Here is a 22727-nt window from a genome sequence, read left to right as displayed (position 1 = left end):
ACACCTCAGGTGTTGGCTAAGCCTGGTGTAGGCAGCTTAAGGGAGCAAATCTTTCACTCAGTTTGTTGGAGTGAAATGAAACAGGAGCTCCCCCAGAAGAAGAACGGGGGTAAGAGCAGGTTGGTGTTTTGATCTGCAGTTCGTCCAGTCTGCATGTTGAGTGGTTTTCTCTCTCTGTGATTGGTGCAGATGTTTGGGTGGATGAGGGATTATACGTTCTCACTAACTCTTGCTTCCTTTTTCCCCGATCGAGGTGATGCGCTCCTATTTCAAACGTGCCGACCCCTTTTTCGATGAGCAAGAGAATCACAGCCTGATCGGTGTGGCCAATGTCTTCCTGGCCTGTTTGTTCTACGACGTCAAACTGCAGTACGCGGTGCCCATCATCAACCAGAAGGGAGAGGTACGATTGTTTTGGCTTTACGCCGGCATCTCGCCGCCTCGTTTTCAGCCACAGCGGCCATGTTTTTCCCTCTGATGAACTGGAGAAGTGTGAACTTACCTGCACGGCACCAAACGGACAGTTAGCAGCTAGCTGATGGTGCTGAAATGCCCGTGTGTGTTTCAGGTGGCAGGTCGGCTTCACATCGAAGTGTGGCGTGGTACAGAGAGCTGTGAAGAGGAAGGTGGAGGCGGTCCTGACAAGCAGCTGAGCAGCACAGATGGAGATCCACATGAGCGCAGACTCCGCTGCGTGGTGAGAGGATTTCAGTTTCTTTAACAGGTCCAGCTCTGCAGAAACCCAGCGTGCCCCTCCGAAACGCTGCTAGTCATAATGCAGGACACGAAGTCATAATCCTGCCTGTTGTAGGTCTCCACTTAAAGCGAGCGTTTCTGCCCCGTATGATGGAGCTGGATGCGCTCGTGTGAAGTGCGGCAGGTTTACTTAACTTTAGCTTGTCAAAGGAGCTTGCAAAGAAAAGCGTCTGGACTTCTTTAAGTTGCTTGAAGACGTTTCACCTTCATCCGAGAAGCTTCTTCAGTTCTAAGGTCAAATGGTGGAGAGTCCCAGATATAAACCTAGTGGGAGTGACCCCCCACAGAGGGACAAAAGGACCCCTGATGATCCTCTAATCGCCTGAGCCAAGGTGGGAAACTGGGTGTGGGTCCCAAACAGCCAGAGTTTCGGGTGAGCTCATTGTGAAACCTGGCCCCACCTTATCATGTGATTTCCTGAGGTCAGATGGCCCAGGATGTGAGTGGGCGTTAAGGCGTCTGGGAGGGATCTCAAAACTGGATTATAGATGGCAGAGAGTTGGTGTCGTAAGCCCCGCCCTCTGTTCAAAGATGGTCACTCACAGTGGACATAGATGCTTCTTTCACTCCTCTTTCAAACCATCTGTCCTCTCTGTCCAAAATGTGAACATTGGCATCCTCAAAGAGTGACCTTTGACCTTTAGATGCAGATGGACTGCTGAGTCTTGTCCTGTGGAGGTGGCTCTTCTATGTTGTGCCATGCGCTTGTGAAGTGGCTGTTTGGTCTCTCCGATGTAGAGGTCTGAGCATTCCTCGCTGCACTGTACAGCAAACACCACATTGTTAAGTCTGTGTTTTGGAGTTTTGTCTTTGTGATGAACCAGCTTGTGTCTGAGCGTGTTGCTGGGTCTGAAATGCACCGGGATGCTTGGAGAAAACTCCTGAGTTTTTCTGATACATACATGGGGATGACAATGTTGTCTGTTTGACCTTAGAACTGAAGAAGCTTCTCGGATGGGAGGTGAAATGTCTTCAACTTAAAGAAGTCCAGACGCTTTTCTTTGCAAGCTCCTTTGACTACGATGACCTGGATGACTGAGAACCTTCACAGACTTAACTTTAGCTTAACTGCCTTCTGGTTGTGTTTTGTCGTTGTGGGAAAAAGTCCTTTTCCCTCTGAGGTGCATTTCTGCTCATCCTAGGTGAAAATCCTCCAGGCCACCGGGCTTCCTCGCCACCTGTCCAACTTTGTCTTCTGCCAGTATCGCTTCTGGGCGCAGGAGGAGCCGGTGTTCACCGCTCCAGAGGTGGCCTCTTCCAGCTCGGCGTCCGCCTCCAGAGACCCTCAGTGTACTGTAGTGTTTGACAGCACCAAGGTGGAGCGTTTCTGTGGTTAAGTAAAAGTTGTGATCAGCAGGTGAGTTGTCACTAACAGAAAACGTGCCTCGTGTCATCTTCAGGAATTATCTGTGCCGGTATCGGAAGATTTTGTGGAATTTCTGGCTGAGGGGGCGGTGGCCATCGAAGTGTACGGTCACAAACAGGCTAACCATCGCAGGAATCTGGCACTGTGGGACCTGGGAGTGATCCAAGCCAAGACCAGATCCCTCAGAGAGAGGTGCATCAGTACGAGCGCATCTGCAGCAAATAAACTTCAGTAATCTGAAAAGGGAGATTTGAGAAGCATGAACACAAGAAGACATCAAAATTGGAGCAGATGGTGGCATTTTATTGGAATATGTTTATACTTTATATGTAATATTTATTTTATATGAGCCAAATTAAGTGAGTTCAGATCCACCACCCTGAGCTCCCCCTGAGTAAGGTACCGTCCCTGCGCCGGCACCCACTGCTTCACTGAGTGATTGGCTTCAATGCAGAGAGGAGTCCCACCCACAGGGATTCATAACGTATACGAAGGAGAAAAGTGTTTACAGAGGTCAGAACAGGAAGTCATCATCTCATTGACTGCAGGGAGAGCTTTTGCAACCACAGCTGTCGCCACCTGCTGGCCTTCAGATAGAATGCACCGATCTGGTGCAGCGTCAGCCTTTGAGCACCTTTCTTATGTTCTGTGCTTGTTGCTGTGCACTGATGGTGCGGTCTCTCACAGGTGGAGCGAGGTGACCCGTCAGCTTGAATTGTGGGTGAAGGTGATGGAGCTGAATGAGGCGGGAGAGTTCACAGCTGTAGAAGTTGTTCCTGCTAAAGACGTCCGGACAGGAGGAATCTTCCAGCTCAGACAGGTTGTGTGTGTGTGTGTGTGTGCGCGCGTGTGTGCGCACGTGTGTGTGTGTGTGTGTGTCCGTGTGTGTGTGCGTGTGTGTGTGTGTGTGTGCGTGTGTGTGTGAGTAGGTATGAAGAAAGGAGTCCAGCCGTCTGTAACGGTTCTTTCCTGAACAGGGACAGTCTCGGCGAGTGCAGGTGGAAGTTTGTCCAGTGCCGGACTCGGGCACCATGCCACTCGTTGCAGCCTCCATCCTGTCTGTGTCTATTGGAGATGTAAAGGTCCGACAGGTGCGTCTCCCCAAAAACGATCCAAAACAGGTGAGGACGCCGTTCTTCAGACTGAGCACGGTTTCAGTTTTCAGCCTTTTAACTGTTAATGTGCATGAATTTACATTTTAGGTTACAGATGAAGAAATGGACAGCTATCAGGTAAGAGACGCCGTGCAGTCTGTGTGTGATGGCGAGGACACGGTCTCAGTCTGTCTCACGTGCGCGCGTGCGTGTGTGTGTGTGTGCGCGTGCGTGCGTGCAGGAGGTGGACCTGGAGAGGATGAGGGAACAGTGGCTGGTCACGCTGACGCAGAGACAGGAGTATTTGGACCAACAGCTGCAGAAGATCGTCTGTAAAGCAGGTACAGCTGGAAACACAAGGGCAGAAAGGGGACTCGCTGGCCACTTTATTAGGTATACCTTGCTCGTACCGGGTTAGACGGCGTTTCGCCTTCAAACATGTTGTATATTCAACAAAAGCTGGAAACGTTCCTCACAGACCTGAGTCCATGCTGACGTGATGACATCACACCGTTGCTCTTTGTGTCTGCTGCACATCCAACTCGAGCAAAGAGATCTGGTTACCATGGAGGTCACTGAGTATGGTGAACTCCGCTGTCGTGTTCCAGACGCCAGTTTCAGATTATCTGACGTTCGTGGCGTGAACCATTAACCCGTCGGAAGAATCTATCAGCAGATGGGCGCTGTGTGATGGTTACAGGGACGGGCGCAGCAGTAATGCTCGCCGTAGGATGTGGTGCGTGCCAACAGTCTGACACGCCTCTGAGCCGACCGTGTGGCTGTGTAGCACATCCAGGTTACATGTGATGTGCGTTCAGAGATGCTGCAGTTTTTACCCCTCAGCCGTAAAAGGCTGATGGGGTACTGCCGTCACCCAGCTGGGCGGGTGGCACGGACACCCTTGTGAGCGTGTCGAGAATGAGGAGAGGGTTAGGGTGAGGCGCATCTACTAAAAAAACTGGACGAATTTAAAGGTCAGAGTATGATTTCTGAAAGTCGTGTGAGAGCAGTAACTGAGGGATGGCACAGGTGGTCGCTGTCCATCACCCAGAGAGCTGCCACTGAACTCCAGGGATGGCTGTGTGAGGAAACACCCAGCACATCAGGAAAGTCTCGATTCCTCAGACCATGAGCCAATAAGCACGGCACATTCATTTGCAGGTCTCCTTCACCATGTTTGCATTTCTAAATATGTTCAGTTGGTGCAGTGTGTCAGCCCATTAGTTTGTTTGGGGTTTTTGCAATAATATGAAGGGTGTACCTAATATAACGACCAGTGAGGGAATCTATAAATAATGATAAAAATCTGTCTGAGCGGTGTTTCTACCACTAAGCGTTTGTGACGTTTTTCCTGCTGCTGCTTTCGTTTCCTGCGAACGCGCACAGACAAGTCGGAGGATGATGTTGAAAGGGAATCGCAGCTGTTGGAGTGCCGGCTGACCCTCACCGAAGAACGGAACGCCGTCATGGTCCCGTCCGCTGGCAGCGGCATTCCTGGAGCGCCAGTAGAGAGGTGGGCGGGTTTTATTGGGGTTCTTTACTTTTCTAAACAACAGAAGAAAATGAGCAAGAAAAGATTTCTGGTAAATGTGGAGCTGCTCCAAAAAGCTTTCCTGTATTTAGAAAGTGAATTTATCTTTAATGTGATGGAACATGCAGAAGCTCAGGCCACAGTCTCCAGTGTCGTTTTATTTTACTACCTAACATTTCAAAGCTTCTAAATTAATGTTGAATTCATTCATTCTGTCTTTATTTTCTGTGCCCTTTGATCTTGAAGATGTCCGACTGTTTATTCTCTGTTTTAGTCTGAATTTCAGTTACTGAGTTAATGACAACAACCAATAGTTACTTGTAGCATGTTTGTAAGTGATCGAGCGTACTGTTAAAAACTGCACTGCTTTCACAAGAAGCCGTCGAATGATCCACGGTCCTCGCGGTGTCAAACACAGAGCGGTCGCCACCTTCACTCAGGAACAAACCTTAGCAGCTGGTCACTTTCTCCACAGGGTCCCTGTACCTGGGATGGAAACACACACTCCTGCCCTGTTTCTGGATCTCAGTGGTATGTTGTTGTTCTCCTGGTAAAAACCACGTGTGCTTGTAGCAGCGCTGAAGCTCCTCTCCGTGTGCGTTTTCCCTCCAGCCGACGATTTCCAGTCCAGTCTGTCGGCCCCGCTGGCCGGAGGACAGGACGCGCTGCTCAGTGGGGAAGATGAAGACGACTTCTTTGACCTCCATATTGTTAAACACTATGATCCAGAGGTGAGCAGGCTGTAAAATGACTTTTCCCTCAGGTTTCTTCTTCCTGCTTTAGAGAGAATTAAAACTACCAGATGCAGATGGAGGGAAATCTTGAGCCGGTCATTTCCTTGTGAATGCGTTCCAGGTGAAGGCCGAGGCGTCCTGGGACTCCACGGTCCACGAGTGCCCCCAGCTGAGTCGCGTGGCGCCCGCTGACCAGAGGGTGTACCTGACGGTGCGCACGGTGGTGCAGCTGAGCCATCCGGCCCACATGCAGCTGGTCCTCAGGAAACGCATCTGTGTCAGTGTTACTGGGAGACAGGTGTGTGTAGCTTAGATGGTGTGATGGGTGTGCTTCACAGCCTGCACCTGAGGAGATCAGCTGATGTGTTGTTGCGCTGCAGGGTTTTGCCCAGAGTCTGCTGAAGAGAATGTCTCAGCGGAGCTCCGTCAGCGGCTGTGGGATCACCTTTGAAGTGGTTTCTAACATCCCAGGAGTAAGTACCAGGATTCATGTTGGCGTCTGCATTAGTGTTCAGGACGGAAGGAAAGGGGAATAGAATAATACTTTAATTGTCCCACAAGGGGAAATTTGGTTGTATCAGCAGCAAAACACACATATAAAGAACAGAAAACACAATTTTTACATATTTACATCATGGACAACAGTTACCAGAGCACAGTTGTTGGGATTAGTGTACAGATGTGCAGACAGCAGGAGACTGAAAGATGTTTAAATAGTGAAGAATATTTAGAATCATTAGAAACGTGCAGATTGTGTGATTGTGCATTAAAATGTAGACATGTAACTTCCAATAAGTTAGTGTATATATAAGCTGAGTAAGTAATGTGCAGTTATAACAGTAGAAGCTGCTACAGCGCAGATGTGAACATCTATGATTGTTGGGAGCAGTTGTGATTGTGCAGTCTGACAGCTGCAGGGAGGAAGGCCCTGCAGAAACGCTCCTTCATGCATCGACGATGCAGCAGTCTGTCACTGCAGCAGCTCTGCAGCAACATTCACATGCATGGGGTGGGAGACTCTGTCCATCAGAGTCCTTCTGTCTCCCACCACCTGCACTGGGTCCAGGGTGCATCCCAGAACAGAGCTGGCCTTCCTGATCAGCTAAATGGCAGTGAGAACAAAAATGGTGAGCGTGTACATTTCTTGAATCTGGTGGTCATTTTAGAGTAAGAACATTTCGACGCACATATGGAGGAATGAATCCCGGCGTTCCAGAAGTAGACGGCACGTTCTCTGTGGAGAGAAAAGGCTTTCTCATGGACACTTTTCCAAATAAGCCGACACATGTTCACGCTTTTCCTAATTGTGCCATGATGAACTTAAACATTGCAACCTCTGGGTGAAGCTGCTCCTCCTGGGAAGGATCAATGCTCTGTTCATTTTTATCGCAGCAGAGTGATGCGCTTTAACGTTTTTGGGAGTGACCTTTGAACCCTTTCCAGATTGATGAGCAGCCACAGTTGCTTCTCTGAGATCGTCTTTCCTCCTCAGTTAACACACCGGAAAGCTCCAGACCAGCAAAGTGACAAAAGACTAGCTTTTATAGAAGTGCTCACACCTGCTGATGATCAGTTAATCAGATGTATTGATTAGCAGCATCTACCTATGGAAGAGGTGAAGATGTACGTTTTACACACTGATACTAATATAGGATATGATACTAGGTTCAAATCTCTGACCTTGACCTCAGCTTCAGAGGTCATGTTTTCTGAAAGTCTTGTGATTGTGACAAATTCAGAAGAAGGCAACATCGGACGTTACCATGACGATTTTTGTAGACTCGAACAGAGCGTGGTGTTTGTGTAAACATCAACATGGCGTGATGGCGTTGGTTTATACTCTCCTCCATACCCGCTTCACACCCTGGAGGATGGGGCTGTGGCCCCCCCACACTCCCTAGCAGATCATTACATGGAGAAACCTTTGGAATGCAAGCATGCTGATCCACACAGGTATGCACACATGGGTATTCACAGACGCGGACTAAAGCTTTCTTGGCTGCTGCCTCAAAGCACACTGTGCGCTGTCTATCTTGCGTGCTGCACAATATCGTTTATTACTTAGTAAATACTGATATCTATGACTAGCTAGTTTATTGTGATGGTGCTTTGTTTTCTCTATTATTATGTTGCTCTTTGTTGTTTGCTGTCTCCTCTGTTTGTTTGTTTGTTTGTTTGTTTGTTTTTTCTCCATACAGGTGACCCAGGAGTTTTTTTTTTTTTTTTTTGTCTCTCTTCCCCCCCCTTCTCACCGTCTCTTCTCCCCTTGGGTTTTCTTTCTTTCTCTCCCCCTCTCTCTCTCATTCATTCCCCCTGTCCTATTTATTAAAAAAAAAAAAAAAAAAAAAAAAATGACAAAGGATGAACTGAAGCTCTGCCATCACGTAATGTCGCATACTGCTGTTTCTGATGTCATTTAAAAAAAGAAAAAAAAAAAAAAAAAAACATGGCGTGATGCTACCACAGGAGTGCGACCAGATCAGCGTGTTTTTAATATAAAGGTGTTTGATCTGCTCACACACAGAACAGTGTTATTTGGCTTTGAATAAATACTGCCTTATTTCCCACTACAGGACATCCACGGTCCAGAGGACAGGGAGATGCTGGCCCGGCTGGCCGCCAGCGCAGAGGACGAGCAGTCGGCCGCCAGCGAGGCAGCCATCGAGAAATACCTCCGCAGTGTCCTGGCTGTGGAGAACATCCTGACGCTGGACAGGCTCAGACAGGTGTGGAAATGTGGTTCACCTGAGATGTGAAGCAGATTTGAATATTAAAACATTAATACTGAGATTTATCACGAGCTCAACTAAAACCCAACATTTCCAGTTGATTCAATGAACACAAAGCAGTTTGTCTCCAGTGGAAACACTCAGAGACGCTGTGTCCACGAAGGAAACAATCAGCAGGTGTGTGTGTGTGTGTGTGTGTGTGTGTGCGTGTGTGTCTCTGTGTGTGTGCGTGTCTCTGTGTGTGCGTGTCTCTGTGTGTGCGTGTCTCTGTGTGTGCGTGTCTCTGTGTGTGCGTGTCTCTGTGTGTGCGTGTCTCTGTGTGTGTGTGTGTGTGCGTGTCTGTGTGTGCGTGTGTGTGTGTGTGTCTCTGCGTGTGTGTGTGTGTGTGTCTCTGTGTGTGCGTGTGTGTCTCTGTGTGTGCGTGTGTGTCTCTGTGTGCGTGCGTGTCTCTGTGTGTGTGCGTGTCTCTGTGTGTGCGTGTCTCTGTGTGTGCGTGTCTCTGTGTGTGTGTGTGTGCGTCTCTGCGTGTGCGTCTCTGTCTGTGTGTGCGTGTGTGTGTGTGTGTCTCTGCGTGTGTGTGTGTGTGCGTCTCTGCGTGTGTGTGTGTGCGTCTCTGCGCGTGTGTGTGTGCGTCTCTGCGTGTGTGTCTCTGTGTGTGTGTGTGTGTGTGTGTGTGTGTGTGCAGGAGGTGGCTGTGAGGGAGCAGCTGGCTGGCAGAGGAAGAGCTGCCAGACGGTGCCTGAGCTCGCCGGACATCGAGCGGGTGAGCAGGCTCACTTTACTTTGTTGCTGTTGTTAAGTCTCTTTATTCTGCTGTTGGCAGCAGCGACTCACCTGGGGTTGGTTTATACTCTGGGTTTTCTTTCTTGATTGCCTTTGTCAACAACCAGTCTCATCATCAATCTGCCTCACTAACCTCTAACCACTTAACCTTTGACCCAGCTGTCAGACAGCAGCCTGGATCTTGGCTCCTCCCCTCTTAAGCTCAAAGACTTCAAGGTGAGACACTGAAGTCAGCTTCTCTTTGGTAACTGCTTGTACTGCTTAGGTAAATACAACCTCATTACACTCCAGTTGTTCCTGCTAATTAACTGCATGTTTGTGATGATACTAATTTGCATGTCTGGATTCATACAGAAGGTGAAACCTGATGGGTCTCCAAGGTGCTTTTACTAATACACTTACCTGAAGAGGATATCTTATTGTGCTTTGAATGACCATGAACCACCGACCTTCTGATTAGTGACTGACCTGCTCTGCCACCTGAGCCACAGCCACCCATAAGCAAGCGAATAACGCAGGAAACAGATTTGATCGTAAATGTGTGCACTGAGAGCGAGCTGTGCAGCAAGTGTGATTTTTATCGTGGTGGAAGCAAAAAAGTCAGAATCAATGCCGATGTTTATCAAACGAGAAGCGTCGTTTGGATCTTCTTTTGCTGCTGGTTCAGTCAGTGTTGGTCAGAGTGACGAAACCTGCAGCTCAGACTCTGAGTCGGCTCTCAGCACCGACGGCGTGTTCGCGTGCTCCGCTTACATCTTTTCCTGTTTACTTGCTGTTTTAGCTGTTTGGCAGTTAATGAAACAGTTTTGTGAGCTTTAATCGGAGATTCTGCCGTTTCTGCCAAAATACATTTATACTTAAATCGATTCAGGACTTAAACCCAGCCCTGTACAAGTAATCTGTGTAACCTCGCTGAATGACGTATGACTTAAACACTGTGGACAAATGGTAACAAAAATAAACTAAAAATGGTTGAAATTCCTAAAACTCGGTGTATCAATAGAAGATGTAGCTTAACGCAGTGAATGAATGGATGGAGCTGTGTTGCAGCTGTGTTTGGCAGCCATTGGATGTTGCTCCCACAAAGACTGAAGTGCTCTTCATCGTGTCTGCAGGCCTGGGACAGTCATCACGACCTCTCTGTGGCGCCGCCTCCTCCTTCCAGACGCACCCTTCCCAGCTCCTTGTCCCAGAATCTGAACGCAGAGACGGGTACAGCTATTTAAAAACACCCTCTGTGTGACCTTTGATGTCATCAGCTGTGCATCTGATGCTTTAGTCTGGGGCAAACTTTTTCTCTTTAAGAGTCTTATTCTCAAAAATGGTTTGGTTTGTTTGGTTTTTCTCTGCCCCCCTTCTCCATCTCCTCTTCCTTCTTCTGCAGAGCATTCAGGCTTCACTGCTTCTTCTCTCCCTTTAGTGAAGGCCGTACCCAGGCTACTGAAGTCGCTGCTTCCTGGTGGGAAAGAGGGCAGAGACCAGACAGCTGTCCATCAGCAGGTAGGCTCATTCGGTCTGTTTATTGTGCTCTGCATTAAAGCTTGTCTTCGACCTGCATCCTTATCAGGGATTTAAAGTTCGTATGCGTCGCTGCTACCTGAATCTGAACACGCCATCTCCTCATCAACAGTCTGAGTTCTTCTGTTGCCATAGAAACAGAGCTAATGTCTGTGGAAACAGAAATATGAGGCAGATGATGTAAGTGCACCTTTTGCCTCGTTGTTTTAAGATTACGAAGAAAAGCATGTTGTGAATAAAAGCTTTGGATGGTTTGCAGAGTGTTTAGTTTTGGCAAAACGGAGTAAATCCCGCCGACGTCCATATTAAAATGGCCAACATTACTACAGCCCGATAGAGACACAGCTGCCATCACCTTTCAGGTAGCTGCTAACATGTCTCCTGTTTAGGGAACGGTTAGGACAGCGACGATTATTATTATCATCCTGTAACCTCACAGGCTCACAAACCTAATTCAAAACACTGGACTTGATGCTTTTCGGAACATTGTGAAAGAAATTATGTGACAAATCTAATTAGTGAAATCCTCGTATTACTTACTATGGTGGCACTAATTACCAGCTGAGCGTGTGGTGTGCATTTCTGGACAGGCTAATCGGCCAGCTGGCACCAGCTGTTAGTGTAGTACTCCACTACCCGAGAGACGGCGGTTCATGAACCAACACGTGGCGCCATGATGGCCGCATCTTTTTTCAGCTGCTAATAAAATGGAGTGTAGTGGTTTACACACTCGTCTGCCATGTGAAGGCAGACGAGTGTGTAAACCACACATCCTTCGGGCGATGTCAGGAAGAGCATCTGTCATAAGAAACGGGCAAATCAAAGCGATGCACTGTAGTGAACAAGGCAGCTGGTAATGAACGTGCTTCCGTTTTCAGCCAATAACTCTAAAGTACTCGAGTCTTGTGTCTGAGTCAGAACAAGACTGAATGGCTGAGCTGTCCCCACCGACTGATGTTCGTGAGCACGTCTGCTTCAGGCGCTTACTGTGCGTAGACCAGGGGTAATTACGAGCTGCTGAACTTTATCCTGACACGTTGCTCCTTCAACCTGCGCAGCATCTGCTCTTCTGCAATCATGCAGCTTTTTTCATAGCAGCCAAACACTCCAGCGTCTCATTTGGCTGATTGGCCCTTGAGCTGTGGAGAGTAGCTAATCAGGGGAATGTTGGAAAGGAAACCCAGCAGGCCTCGCTGTGCTTGTTGTTGAGAATATTGCTTTAATTAGCATCTTCCTGCCACAGATGTTTACAACGGTCAACACAAAACAAAAGCTTGGAGTGACGCAAATAATAGCGGGCTGCCAAAGGGTAATTTGGTCGATGATCACGGCCCGTACGAATGTGTTTGGGGCTCTACATGAATTGTAGAGCTGTCATTGGGTTTGAATACTGCTGTACTTTGTACTTTCGATACTTGCACATCTCTGGACCTTAGAAGTGACTGATGTTATAAAACCAACAAAACTAATTTATTAAGTCTGCATGAAAGTTTCATTAACTATGACTCACTCTTTTTTTCTAAAGATTTCTTTCATATAAAGAAATGAAGGAGTTTGTCCTGTTAGACAGCAGACATCCGTAGACCAGATCAGCGGTCCCCAAACCCCGGCCCAGTACTGGTCCGTGAGAGTCCAGGCTCAGCCGTGAAAGTTATGGTTTTCAGGGTTTTTATCGTTAACTCGGTTTCCCTGGGTGTTTCCCGTGTGTTATCAACAAATCTCCTTTTTGGTACCGGTACTGTTTTTTATTTTGATGTATTTATCTGCGACACTTTAAAGGCCGGTCTGTGAAAATATTGTCGGACATAAACAGACCGGCCTTTGAAGTGTCGCAGATAAATACAACAAAATAAAAACCAGTACCGGGCCGGGGTTTGGGGACCACTGGTCTAGATGATAAGTACTATTGGCTAAAATTGTGGTTGTCCGTGAGATTGATCAGCACTTCCAGCACCAACTACTGAAATGTTGAACTGCTGCGAGTAGAACGTTTGAGTCATCGTTTGTTAAATCAGGAAGTTTACGCTCTCCGGATGAAACGATCGTCTCAGAGGGAGCGCGGGAATTATTCGGTCTGTGTTACGGCTGTACGATCACACTCGGACCTGTTGGAGGTTTACTGAAGGTGCTGTAAATACACACGTTGTTGTTGCTGATGCTTAAATGCAGAGGTTTTAATGCTACATTTGGAACATTGATCTACCACACATCACATCAATACCTGAAAGATGACAACAGCAACAACAAAAGAAAAGTAAAATACACAAGTGTCAGTTTGCACTGCTGCACTGTGCAGCCACGTGGCTAAAAACCTGAAACTAAAAGGATTTATGTGCATCTGGCAGCCTGGCTCTAAACGCTCAGGGTGACGACTGGATGAAGAGTTCCAGGACACAACTTTGACTCGCAGCTTTCAGCAGTTAGTCGACGCACATTATGCTGTGTTAAATGAAGCACAATTCCAAGTAAACTGTGTGCTGCAAACCATAGGACATCACGTTTCTTTGATTCGGTTAAATACACACCTTCCAGCATTTTCCTGAAACGGACGATATGCAGTGAAGCCAGCCCACCGTCAGCAAAGGTGCCAAAGCTGGTGCGCATTTATTTCCAAAGAGGAGTGTGCGCTCACATGGCTGAACTGTGACTTTAGCCTCCTGGTGATTAGCTCCTCTCACTGATGCTGCACAGCAGCCAGCAACAACAACCTCAACTAAACGTTTACTCCTCAGCACCTCCTGGGCTTGCCGTGCTTCAGATGAACGGCTGTCGAGAACACGGACACGTGGAGATTGCGGTTAACACAGACGGGTGCTTGTTGTGCTTTGATTTCAATAACCAGTAAAGCAGAGGCAGCATTTGTTGTGCACCTGATGTGTTGTGTTGACCTGCAGGTTTATTTTCCCGAGCACGCGAGGGGTAGGATAGACCTGTTTGACCTACTTTCTGACGTCAGACCTGCGGACCACGTAGGTCGTCGTTCTGCTCTCAAAGCTCCTTGTGTCCTAAATCGAGCAGCTTCCTTTCTGCATGAACTCAGTCGTCATGATTAAAATCCTGTCTGCTAAGCACACGCATCTTTTAAAGATCAAGATGGGTTTTTGTTTTCTTCGTGCTTAATCAGTTGACGGATGACGAGTTTTGAATCCTGAGCAGGGATCAATGATGATGGGTGCAATTATACTGATTGTTTGACTAGTTTGTCATGATTACGAGTCTAATGAACCAATGTTTTTATTACACTGTCTGCATCTCGTGTCAACATCTCGAAACGCTGTTATCGAAATAAATATCTGATTCCTTTCGTCACGTGAACATACGAATCTGATTGCACATCTTTCATAATTATGAAGAATCATCTGCAGCTGCAGCAGACGGTCAGCTGGCCTAATGTTAGTACCAGAGAGGGCGTAGCAGGTCGGTGTTCAGCCTCATTGTTACCATCACAGGTTCAGTTTTCTCTCTGCTTGTTTCTGTCCTTCTGTCTCTCTGATGCTCCCACAGCAGCTAATCACCACATCATGCAGTGTGGCATGAACAGACTTCTGTTAATCTTCAGGTTTGAAGCGGACAGAGCTGATTGGCCCCTGATTGCATCTTGAAATCAGCTTGAAAAGCCTTCAGTGCTAATTAGCAGCTTTGAGATGTTTTATCTGAAGTCACATTAACTTTGCTTTTTTAATTCCGACCCCGTCGCAGAGTCTGCCGCGCATCGTGGTGCAGTCGGCCAGCGTTGAAGAGGACATGAGCAAACAGCGGCAGGCGGTGAGTCCTCCAGCCCCGCCCGCATGGTGTTAACACATTGTGTAGATCTGTTCTTCCAAACATAGAAACTGATCGGAGTGGAGTGTATTCAGTAATGCCGTCTGTGTCAACCGAAACTCGCCCATCGTTCGTCATCGGCTGTAAATGCCGTGGTACAAAAACGTTGGATGAAGTTATAAAAAGCCTGCACGGCTTCTGGCAGCGCTGTTTGTCTTTTTAGATTCTTCACTTTAATATTTTTAGACGTTTGTGTTACTTTGAAAACACGACAAGTTCACCTGACCATCCTGTGCACGATAACAGGACTGTGATTATATGGAATACATTCATGTTTAATACCAGCAACATCTGCTGGTCATTGTTATTCAAACATTTCTGCTGCTCCAAGTATCCAACTGAACCTGGCTCCAAGTACAAAGACTGTAGAATGACAATGATGTAGCTTCCATGTTTAAAAACTGAGGGCAGGTTGGCCTTGTGATTGACAGGTAGGTTTTTCAGTCAGATCCTCAGAAATGGTGAAAAACATTCATCTTGAGGCTGGACTAACCAGGAGCTGGCACTAGGGTGGTTATGATCAGAAATTGGAAATGAATTTGTGGCAATTCCATTTTTGGAAACTGGCAAAAAGACGCTCTTTGGCTAAAACCACGTTTCTATGGTTTGCCCCCAGGTCCCCATTGATGAAACAGAAATCCCCAGATCTGTGCCTCTTCCACCTCCAATCATCCCAGAAACTGAAGACTCCACCACCAGTCCAGTGAGCGAGGCTTCCAGTGGATATATGTCAACAAGTATATCTACAGTAACGCTGTCAGAAGTCTACACGCTGAGCTGGGACTTGCCTTCGTCATATGGTAGCAGGGATGGCTTTGAAACTGTGCTCGATGAGCACGAGGAGGAAAATGTTGTGACACAGAAGTTCTCTCCTTTCTCTGACACCACACAATCGGACACTCTTATTTTAGACCAATCAGGGCCTCAGGAATTACTGAGTTTGAGACAGAAAGCAGATGCAAAGAGTATGGAGCAGGAGCCATCTCAACCAGATGTTATGCCGAGTCAACAAGAACCAAATCGGTTCCTATCAGACCAGTTAAAGGAGGCCGAAAAATCTGATCCAGCTGCAGAAGCAGAATTGCCAGACCAGACCGAACAAAAACAGGACCGTGGATCAGAGCAACGAGATCATTCAGAGGTGGCACAAAACAATGGGACCAAGCAGACAGAAGTGCGCCATGTAGACCACAGTGAACCAAAGACTCCTTCAAGAGAAGATCTCGAGGTGGCTGCCACAAACAAAGTAGAATGTGAACTGGCGTTTTCTAATGAGACACAACGATCTGCTCAAGAAGGAGCGAGGCGTTTGGAATCAACCGTCCTGCAACCCCAGCAGCGCACACAAGATCAGACGGCTTCAGACTTTATTCAAGATCCTTCTCCAAGCCTGATCCAAGCCTCAAGTCCTGATCCAGGACCGCCTGTAGACCTGGCTGCTCAAGCTTCATCCAAGCAACAGTCAACTTCTGATGTTCCAGAAACAAATGGTGCCTCCTTCCTACCCTCATCCTCAGCCACCAGTGAGGTTCAGCAGCCAGCAGCTTCTGTCAAACCTGCCAAAGGCCCCATTTCTTCTCCCAAATCAGGTCCCTCAGTAGCTAACCCCTTCAAGATCCAGAAAGTGAAGTCTTCAGACCTCAAGTCATTTCTGCAGATTCTGAGTGAGGAGGAGCATGATACCCCCACACTGGTGAACCAACCCTCAAGTTGTGGGACAGGACCCAACCTTTCAGTGCCGAAGGAAAGTCTGGAAATCATCTCTGACACAGAGGATGGAGATACAGCTGCTTCTGCTGTTCTTCCCGAGTGGTTGAAAGAGGGCGAGTTTGTGAGTGTGGGGGCTAATAAGAGTGGTACGGTGCGATATTTGGGACCCACAGATTTTGCAGAGGGGACTTGGGTTGGAGTGGAACTTGAAGTACCAGCAGGTAGGTTTAGATTAGACCCAACACCAAATCTGATCGTTCTCATTCTTCATGAACATGTATGCACTGCCAATTAAAGCCTCATTATTGCTTTTTTAAATTTTTACGATTCATGTATTTTCCTCTTTCTTTCAGGAAAGAACGATGGGTCAGTGGCTGGTAAGCACTACTTCCACTGCAACCCTGGTTACGGCGTGTTGGTAAGACCTGACAGAGTAACCCGTGGCGATCCCAAACGCCATCGCCAGCAGCAACAAAAACGCCGTAGTGCCCATCTGTCGGGGTCCAGCCCAAACCTGGCAGCCCTTACAGCTCTGGCCAAAGGCGAAGGTGGAACCGGATCAACCGGTCGCGGCAGGGGGGAGAACCGCAAGTCGTGGAACACTTAAATGGCTCATTGCTGGGCATCCCCAGCACATCACTGCCCATATGGGACAAAAGCTTAAGCCTACTGGCACAGTGGTGTCTGGCGTACTTTAGACCGATTTACTGGAGGTTTGACAGTAAGTTTGGATGAGTCACTCCACGCTCTCGTGTCTAGAGGATGATTTTTGGCTTTTCCTGTTACAGGACTCCATTCCTGTGTGACGTACTTGGCAGACATTGGATGTTTTATCTGAAAATGTGAATGCTTTTAGATAATTACACGCTAACCTTTTATAAATGTATTTATTCAAAAGACATTACATTGTAATCAAAGCACTGCGACCTGTATATGTCGTGTAAGGAAGCGAGGGTACACATGAAGTACGCTACAGACGGATTCACAGGAGGCACAGTCTCCTTTTTACTGTGCATACCAAAAATGCCCCCCCCCCCCCCCCAAAAAAAAAGGCTAGCTGATTTCTTTCTCGTGCAGTTCCAAAGACAAACAAATATGAGTGCAGACATCCAGATGTGTGTTTTGTAATGTATGACTATATGGTGTGCTATTAGTCTTGTGCCTTGAAATGCTTTGAATAAAGCCTTTGGAAAAATGCCTTGGACACGTCCCACCGCACTGTGTAGGAATAAAGGGGATTATTCTGATGTGATTCTGCTGGTTAAAATCATTGCACTCGTCAAAAATGCTACTGCTGGAATTTTGCAACAGTTATAAATCTATATTTTCCTCTTCCTGTCAAGCAAATGCAGGAATCTGCATTAGTTTCACGTGAGGGTGTTTGAGAACGTTACTTGTGACTTTCCCTGTATGTGCTGCAGTCTGATGTTTGGTGAGGATTGTGTTGGTTTTAATGTTGTGTTAGTTTTTGTGCAGAAATGTGTTTTATACATTTGCATTTAAAATGATCAAGCTTGAATGTTTGTTTAAAGATCAACTTTTTATAAGTGATAATAAATCAATTTAATTCGTGTGTGTGTGTGTGTGTGTTAGTTACAGCTTTATTCTCTGGTACATTATGTACTCATTTTTTGAGATTAGAAAATCTTTTACGACGATGTCCTGGTAAAAGACATTACATAATCACTGCATCATCTCTATTGGGTTTTATTAGGATTTATTTTGTTTTATCATTTTATTTTTTTAAGCTAATTTTAGAGAAGGAAAAATAAAGTTTGAGCATCTTTCAGCACCATCTTTATCTATTTTTCAAGAGAACAAAAAGAGTGCCTCTGCAAAACCTTTGGTCTAGCTTAGCTCCTCCGTTTCATGCTATTCATACTTTTTCTTTCTTTAACCACCGGGTGATTTCTCCCAGACCACTCCACGACCTCATCCACCGGTCCTCTGTCCTCCTTCTGTCCACACAGACTGTAAGTCTGAGGTGAGAAGCGCTGATATTTGGAAAGCAGTGACCAGCTGTTCCTGCACAGATGTTGTAATCACATCTGTTTTCATTTGTGGACATGATGTCTCAGTGAAATTCATGGTTGCTGGTTTCCAAATGTCTTTTCCTTCCTTCCTGAACACTAACATGATGTCCTGGTACTTCCTCCTGGGATGTTAGAAACTACTTCAAAGGCGATCCCACATCCGCTGACGGAGCTCCGCTCAGATGTTCTCTTCAGCAGGTTCTGGGCCAAACCCTGCAGCGCAACAACACATCAGCTCCTAACGCTTGAATGACATTTGGTAACTTCTCTTAAATTCCGACTGAAGCAACGACATGGCAGGATACTGCTGACTGACAAAAAATCTGCTAGTAAACATCAGAGGGTTACCCTGGAAACAGGAGCCTGGGATGTTGTAGTATAGGCCTCTGCAATATGAAGCAGGACTTTTAGCTTCTCGGTAACTTCTAGAAACCTTCAGTTTGACCCTGGGTTTATTTTATACTAATTATATTTTTCTGTGAGCAAATATAAGCATTTGTTTCTATGTGATTCTTTAATATGACAAGTACACTGGAGACAGAAATTTGCACCTAGACTGAGCCTTTGTTTGAGTGCTTTGAAACATCAGCGCTGTAGCATGAATGCACAGTGAAAAACCTCCAAAAGGACCTGTGCAAGAACTGGGAGAGTGCACAACATGTTCTGGTATCAGTGGAATTACAGAAAATAGTCCCAAAAATGATCACCTCCATCCTAAATAAGCTAACAAAACCACACCAGCCATTCTGATGTTTAAAGAAAAACAAAAACCTGCCATTTCCTTTTCTTTTAAATGAATATATATACTTTGATTTCTAAATGAAAATGTGTTGGTTCTTGTATATAATACAATATGCAGTGTTTCTTACAAATAAATACTGTTAAATGAATAAATCCTCACTATCATTTTTTTAGGAAAACAATAATATGGTCATTGTTCTATGAATGTAAAAATGCTCATGAATATATAAACGTCTTCCAAGGTCGTTTTCAACAGTTATTTCTGATTGTTAGCCCCCCCCATTAAAAAAATCCCAGAAACGCCCCTGGGCAGAGCTCAGTGGCAGCCTGCATTGTGGGATGTATGGGACCACGCTTGGTATCCGGTTGTTCAGTGATGACGCGACGAATCCTACTTCCGGGTCTAAAGTAGTCTGCGTTTAATCAGAATCAGAATACTTTATTGATCCCTGGGGGAAATTATTTGGCCTTTGTGTTGTTAACATGTTTAATGTTTTGTATTTTCTTCTATTTAATCTCAAAAAGCTCCTAAAACAGTCAGTGATCACTGTTGACCTCCCTCGGCTTTTATTACCACTAATCATTTATTTAAGCTCAGTTTTTAAAACCTTAGGATGTAACTACAGCCCAGCCCATGCAGCAGTATATGAATGACTAACCTCGTATTGTGGATGGATTATCTCAGTTGTTCTCCTGGCTGAAGTTTGGTCCGTTTACAGCATCCTGCCATGCGATTACATTTGTTCCTGACCACCGAGAACACTCACGTTAACTTTTATCGAGTGGAAAAAAAGTTAGCTTGTTTATATTATGCTAACATAGCTGTGTCGCTAGCGGTCACGTAGCACATCATTATATACCAGCTAGCCAAACTTCAGTAACCCTACAAACGTCACTGCTGTTTAGTTTTCTGTCTTCATTTATGTTGGAAGTGATAACAGAGCTGTACGTTTTAATTTGTTTCCAAAACCCCGCAGTCAGGACATGCTATATTGTATTTAGATAGAAGCTAGCGAGCTAACTCCCTGCTAACTTCTAACTCCGTTAAATGTCAGAAATTCTGTTTTCATGGATGCCTGGATGTTAAACTCAATTGTTACACCTGGTAGAGCAGAACGCTGATCATTTTATTAAAGATGAAAGACTTTAGACAGTTTTTCAACTCTCAGTAATGCCATAGTGATCGTTTGATATATGGACCTGCAGCGGAGTTTAGGCCCAGACACGGCTAGTGACGTCAGACTGAACAACCGGATTTGGGGAAATCGACGGCGCATTTGAAGCACACTTCGAATTGGAACAGCCGTCGTCGCGTGGCGGTGACGTAATCGCACTTAAAATGCGTACTTCAAGCGTGCAGACCCTGAATTGGGGCACAGCCAACGTTTGCAGTCTGTTGTGTTGCGTTCAGGGGACGCCATGTTCAAAAGTAATAGCGTATTTGGCGCGAATGTGGGGAAAGGTTGTGTGAATGTGAGATGGGTTATTTTGGTATGTTGTTCTGCTTTAGCCGCGAGTGTTTTGTTTAAGTTGTATGTAAAGTCATTTTGAATTAGTTTGTATTTATTTTGCTTTTGAGAGAAACTTTTTGTAACTTTATTTTTGTTTGTGAACTCTGTTATTTTATGGAAAGAATGCATTTCTATTGTGTATATGTTGCAGAAATAAATGAGCTCCGGCCTGAGCAAGACGCTAACTAGGGTGTCCTCTCTATTAATCCACAGTTTGCTCATATCTGGCTACGCAGTGCTCTCTAGCCTGTGTGCCGCTTGCTGCCGGTCCAGATTCCCCTAGGTCTGGTGCCGGTAACAGAAGCATATAGAAATACTAATGTTTCTATACTTGTATAAATAAATTACAGTGATTGTAAAATAAAACGCACCCTGAAGTTACCCGGATAAGCTTAAAGTCTATCTTCATAGTGTAGAGGCCAATGAAACAGGATTTATGACTTACCCAGATAACTTCAGGGTTGATCCTGGGTTTTCTGTACCACGAAGGTGGTTTACTTCTTACAAGCGTCACGCTAACTTATGCTGTGAAGCCAACTCACGCCAGTGCAGATCAAGTTCCACATTAGACATCAATGTATGAAATCGCTGCCTGATGACCAATTTAAGTCTGCCGAAAATATCCTCACCATCCTGGAAGATCCCTTGAAGCTCTGCAAGGAGAAGTTAAGGGTCTAAAAAGTCATTGGCTGCATCCCAATAGTGTTTTTTCCTTAGGAAGGTTCCTAACTGAAAGAAATGGTAAATGGCCTGCATTTGTATAGCGCTTTGCTAGTCTATAGGACCCCAAAGCGCTTTACACTACATTCAGTCATTCACCCATCCACACACACACTGGCGATAGCAAGCTACATTGTAGCCACAGCTGCCCTGTGGCGCACTGACAGAGGCGAGGCTGCTGGACACAGGTGCCACCGGGCCCTCTGACCACCACCAGTAGGCAACACGGGGTTAGTATCTTGCCCAAGGATATTTGGCATGCAGCCAGGAGGCAGCCTGGGATCGAACCACCGACCTTCTGATTAGTGGCTGACCTGCTCTGCCACCTGAGCTACAGCCACCCCATGACCTGGAAGTGTCTCCATGGCGGTCGTAGTAAGAGCTATTCCAGGTCTGTTATACTAACTGATAAAAGGGTGATTAAGGTTCAGTGTAATCAGTTTGCATTAGTAATGTCCTTTGCTGTGTTGCAGTCATTAAGGTTATGATAAAAAAAACATTTTCCTGAGAACATAGCTGAGAACTACGGCCTCAGACTTGGAGGTTCACCAAACTCTTTTTTTAACTACCTCAGCAACCTTAGCGCCAGTGACGGCCGAGTCATCTCCCTCATCCCAAGACTCTGCTTACTCTATGAAAGGTGTGTCAGTGGGATTGAGGCATTGGTCAAAGTTTGCCTTCTTCTGTCCCAGTTGAGGTCCGCGATACTCCGTCCCTACACTGTAAGGTACAGTCAAAACTTTGCATCAGTCAGTTTGTCAGAGCTGGTTTGAGGCTTACCGAAAGTCATGTTCAATACTTGCACCAACAACTCTGAGCTGATGTTCAGCGAATAAGAACAAATGAGTCAAGACCCATTCCCTGACCCAGACGTGCACAGAGGTGACCGTCTTGTCCATCACAGCGAGCCACAATGGAGGAATGCTTTTATTGTTCACCATATGGACTTACATGGAAATACAATTTTAACCTCCTAGGACCTGGCGTCCACATATGGGGACATCAAATTTTGGGTTGTCTAGACCACAATACTAAATTTTGCTCTTTCAAATGAGCCATATTGCTTAAATAAGGTTTTATTGTTTGGAATATATACTTAAGCTTGGACTCACCAAACCTTTATGTGACCTGTCATATATGAAAACAATCTAAATTTTCCTCAGGAGTCAGTGTGCCATATGATGCATTAGCAATAAATTTATTAATGCTCTATAATAACAGTTACACACTATATAGAACAACTTTATAAAGTTATATTTGTTCGCAGATGTTGGCAGCTATCAGCGAATACTTATCAGCTATTTTGAAACAAAAAAAGACTTTATCCATAACAGCAAATGAACTGTACAACAGAAAATACAAATGCTATTTATGGTCTCCTCACAACAATGATAAGAAAAATAAACTAAGCCATTATGGCATGTTTGTTAATACAGAGACATACATGCTAATGTGATCTCTGGTCTCCCACTCAGAGACACAGGTCTCCCAGTGTCCAGCATTCAGAGGCTACCTGAGGACTCATGTGAGAGAAAACCTGCTCACACAGACATGTAGAGCCAAACACTGTCAGTAAGGCCTCTGCAATGTTCTGAAGACAGTTAAACCTGTCAGGTAGTGACGTCCAGCAGGTGAACATGCAGCTCCATGAACACGCACGGCTGTGGATTCCAGCTGTG

General features: G+C 46.0%; 1 protein-coding gene across 4 annotated transcripts in view; it reads left to right on the top strand.

Moving 5' to 3' along the window:
• Window positions 1-17616, top strand: part of LOC147312202 (kinesin-like protein KIF13B) — a 32305-nt gene extending 14689 nt beyond the window's left edge. For 2 of the 4 annotated variants that reach the window (XM_086264224.1, XM_086264227.1), the window contains 21 exons: window positions 254-403; window positions 569-697; window positions 1899-2072; window positions 2157-2314; window positions 2810-2942; window positions 3100-3243; window positions 3325-3354; window positions 3458-3557; window positions 4603-4729; window positions 5223-5278; window positions 5360-5478; window positions 5603-5779; window positions 5862-5954; window positions 8055-8207; window positions 8896-8973; window positions 9153-9209; window positions 10109-10205; window positions 10378-10493; window positions 14211-14276; window positions 14950-16264; window positions 16397-17616. In XM_086264224.1, the coding sequence (XP_086120350.1) occupies window positions 254-403; window positions 569-697; window positions 1899-2072; window positions 2157-2314; window positions 2810-2942; window positions 3100-3243; window positions 3325-3354; window positions 3458-3557; window positions 4603-4729; window positions 5223-5278; window positions 5360-5478; window positions 5603-5779; window positions 5862-5954; window positions 8055-8207; window positions 8896-8973; window positions 9153-9209; window positions 10109-10205; window positions 10378-10493; window positions 14211-14276; window positions 14950-16264; window positions 16397-16650 (3726 nt within the window). In that variant the 3' untranslated portion in view covers window positions 16651-17616. Of the gene's footprint in view, window positions 1-253; window positions 404-568; window positions 698-1898; window positions 2073-2156; window positions 2315-2809; window positions 2943-3099; window positions 3244-3324; window positions 3355-3457; window positions 3558-4602; window positions 4730-5222; window positions 5279-5359; window positions 5479-5602; window positions 5780-5861; window positions 5955-8054; window positions 8208-8895; window positions 8974-9152; window positions 9210-10108; window positions 10206-10377; window positions 10494-13405; window positions 13481-14210; window positions 14277-14949; window positions 16265-16396 lie in introns of all 4 variants that reach the window. The other 2 variants (XM_086264228.1, XM_086264225.1) reach the window with 2 other exon arrangements.
• Window positions 17617-22727: the final 5111 nt, after the last annotated feature.

The sequence above is a fragment of the Aulonocara sp. 'chitande type north' Nkhata Bay genome, linkage group LG15 (assembly GCF_057382095.1).
Source record: "Aulonocara sp. 'chitande type north' Nkhata Bay isolate Kocher_YH1m ecotype deep benthic linkage group LG15, A_spYH_male_GT1.1, whole genome shotgun sequence".
Lineage (NCBI taxonomy): Eukaryota > Metazoa > Chordata > Actinopteri > Cichliformes > Cichlidae > Aulonocara > Aulonocara sp. 'chitande type north' Nkhata Bay.
The sequence above is the reverse complement of the archived record's forward strand: the minus strand, read 5'-3'. Positions and strand labels throughout refer to the sequence as shown.